The 3,118-nt window shown below is 36.3% G+C and overlaps 1 protein-coding gene across 1 annotated transcript; it reads right to left on the bottom strand.

The window, feature by feature from the left end:
- Positions 1-428: 428 nt before the first annotated feature.
- LOC129296641 (zinc finger BED domain-containing protein RICESLEEPER 2-like) lies at positions 429-2,889 on the bottom strand. The gene is made up of 2 exons (XM_054935229.1): positions 567-2,889; positions 429-469 (listed from the first exon to the last, which is right to left on the bottom strand). Exons 1-2 carry the CDS (start codon positions 2,887-2,889, stop codon positions 429-431), a joined length of 2,364 nt encoding a protein of 787 aa, XP_054791204.1.
- Between the last annotated feature and the right edge of the window lie 229 nt (positions 2,890-3,118).

The raw sequence follows: 3,118 nt of genomic DNA, 5'->3' as shown, positions 1-3,118 counted from the left end.
TGGACTTCAGCTTAACCCGAAGTCAAGTCCTTTTCATGAAAAGGACTAGATTAGGCAACCCGTAGTCCAGTCTGGTCCTGTGAAAACCCAGAGATTAACAGGACCGGACTTAGTCCATAGGACTGGGAGACTGGTCCTGTTAGTCCAATACTCACTTGACTTTTTTTTCTTTTTTTTTCTCTATGATAAGCAATAATCCATTTCAACCTAATAAATTCAATTAAGATAATAAAAACACTTATAATCATAATAAATTCATAATTCATAATGATTTCTAACATCAAGAAAATAATATTTCAGTTACAGTCCAAACTCCAAATGATTTAGATATATAACTTCAACAAAAACACTCAATAAAGTTTAACACTACATTACATTTGTCATGTAATTATCTCCTTAGCTTCAACAGAAACAAACTTAACAAATCTTCAAATAATTATCTCCTTAGTGTCAATAACACTTGAAGCATCTGTAAAAAAAATCATATACACATATATAAAGTGATTAGTAAGTGTAAAAATGCAATATATACATTAAATTAAGAGATATAAAATTGAATATATTACCTGCAACATTAACCACATCGTCAGTCTCTTGAAAATTATCAACCTCATGAAACATAGAGACAAACTCTGAGAGAGATTGCCCTGCAACTAGCCAATTCTGGGCACAAATGAGTACTTCAGTCATCTTAGGAGATAAAGAACTCCTATAATCATCAACAACACGTCCTCCAGTGCTAAAAGCTGATTCAGAAGCAACTGTAGATACTGGTATAGCCAATACATCTCGTGCTATCAAGGAAAGCACTCTATACTTGGTAGAATTAACCTTCCACCATGTTAAGATATCAAAATCATCATCATCATCATCAATAGGGGTGTCCTCAGATGTACTAGCAGAAAGGTATTTATCCAACTTTGATTGGGTATCAACTGATGAGCTTTTTTGCTTCAGGGATGCTAACCATCTACGACCAGGGTCTTTTTTACCTTTACTTGCATTTGAAGTGTTGGTGTCAAGAGCACTTGGAGAGTTGATACTACCAGAACTGCTTGTATCAGGACCAATTGTTGCAGAGTATTCCTCAAATAGGCGATACAAAGTGTCTCTTGCCTTGTTCTTCATGGACATACAAAGGTCAAGGGCAGGAAAAAGCTGATCAAATACATGATTGATATAGGCAAGCTTGTATCGAGGATCGAGAATCACAGCAATAATCAACAAAGGGTTCAAATTATCTGTTGCCCCCCAATACTTATCATACTTTCTCTTCATGCTCAAAGACATTTCCCTAAGAAGAGGGTCATCACTTTCAACATTCTCATCTAACAACTCTTGAATTAAAGCAATTTGATGGAAGCATGTATGTGCAGTAACTTTCAGTGTGCTAGAAAATTGTAAAGTGACATCATAAAACACCTTCAAGAACTTAAGAAAGAACCGTGCTTTATTCCAAGCTTGTTTGTTTGGAGGGCCATTATGCTTAAGAGGAGCTTGCCTAGAGTAAGCAAAAGCATCTATGTTGTCATCGGGTCTAGCATCTTGCCTATAAACATAGGCATCTATGCTACCCTCTAAACAAGAAAAGTCACTTTGAGCATGACGCTTTGAACCTTTGTTGAAGTAACTAACAAAATCTTCATCTTCATCCTCTAATCTTTCAAATGCCTTTTGAAACTTCAAAGCCACATCCAACATTAAATATGTAGAATTCCATCTAGTACTGACATCAAGGCAAACAATACTTTTTGTGTCCAACATTTCCAATTCACAAACATCTTTAAATCTTTGCAAGCGAGCAGGAGAGGAACGAACATATCTAATAGCATTTCGAATGGACTCAAAAGTATCTTTCAACTCCTTCAACCTGTCATTAACAACTAGATTAGGAATATGTGCAGAACACCGTAGTTGAAGATAATCACCACCACAAACAAGACCCCTCCAATTCTTTAAACGCCTTTTTAAGTAAGACAAGGCTGTGTCATTGGAAGTTGTATTATCCATAGTTATGGTGAACACATTTTGTATGCCCCAATCTGATAAGCACCTTTCAATTGTCTTGCCTATCGTATCACCTTTGTGATTCTCAACCATGCAAAAACTAAGAATCCTCTTATGCAAGTTCCAATCATTATTAATGAAATGGGCTATCAAACATAAGTAATTGAAGTTTTGAACTGATGTCCAACAATCTGTAGTGAGGCAAAGATGATTAGTACACTTCTTTAACAAATTTTTCAAGATTCTAATTTCACCAAGATACAATTGCCAGGCATCTCTAGCCACTGTTGTTCTTGAAGGGATTTGAAATTGTGGTTCTAACTCCTTCACAAACTTTTTAAAGCCTTCCTTCTCAACAAGCCTAAATGGCATCTCATCACATATAATGAACTTAACTAGAGCCCTGCGACATCGTTTCTGATTGAACATATGAGGTACTAAGCTTCCCTCTTGCCCACTTGGTGTCACATAATTCAACATTGATTGCTTCGTCATTTGTGTAGCTTTATGTGGATTCTTGGAACACTTTGGTACATGCCTCTTCAAGGATGTTAAACCATGCTTGCCTGGGTCACAAGCATAATCTAAATTACAGTACTTGCATGCAGCTCTAACTTCTCCATTTGTCTCCTCTAATGGTAACTTAGTAAAGTGTTCCCACACTTTTGACACCTTTCTTGTAGAACTTTTTCTCTTTCTACTACCTTCTGTAGCTTCACTTTCAGTTATAGTTGTAAGGGGAGGAGGACATTCCATAGTAGGTGGGGGTTGAGGTGGAGGAGTAGGTGTCAAAGATGGTTCAGAAGGAGTTGAACTCACATTTTCACCAGTGAAAGGAGACGATTGAGGTTGGTCAATACTAGATGTTTGCTCAATATCCATTACTTCACAATGATAAAATATAATTGACAAGTTATAACAGCAAAATGGTAAAAAGGAAGCAAAATAGACAAGTTATAATAACACAAAATCATGGCAGGGAACACAAAAGCCAGAAAATGAGAGCACATAATTGATAAGGTGATTACTAATAAAAATCATCCCACAGGAATGTCCTTCTAATAGAGCAACACAGATATGGGGAAAAAACTTTAAACAACTTCTAAGGCAA

The sequence above is a fragment of the Prosopis cineraria genome, unplaced genomic scaffold, assembly GCF_029017545.1.
Source record: "Prosopis cineraria cultivar Desert tree isolate PC_DT_omini unplaced genomic scaffold, ASM2901754v1 PC372, whole genome shotgun sequence".
Lineage (NCBI taxonomy): Eukaryota > Viridiplantae > Streptophyta > Magnoliopsida > Fabales > Fabaceae > Prosopis > Prosopis cineraria.
This window is presented reverse-complemented; position numbering and strand designations above follow the sequence as displayed.

Bases quoted from the DNA above. Each gene is read 5' to 3' on its own strand.
- LOC129296641 (XM_054935229.1), bottom strand. From the start codon at position 2,889: ATGGATATTGAGCAAACATCTAGTATTGACCAACCTCAATCGTCTCCT. The intron at 470-566 runs GTAATATATTCA...TTTTTTTTACAG, and splicing joins CGATGTGGTTAATGTTGCAG to ATGCTTCAAGTGTTATTGAC.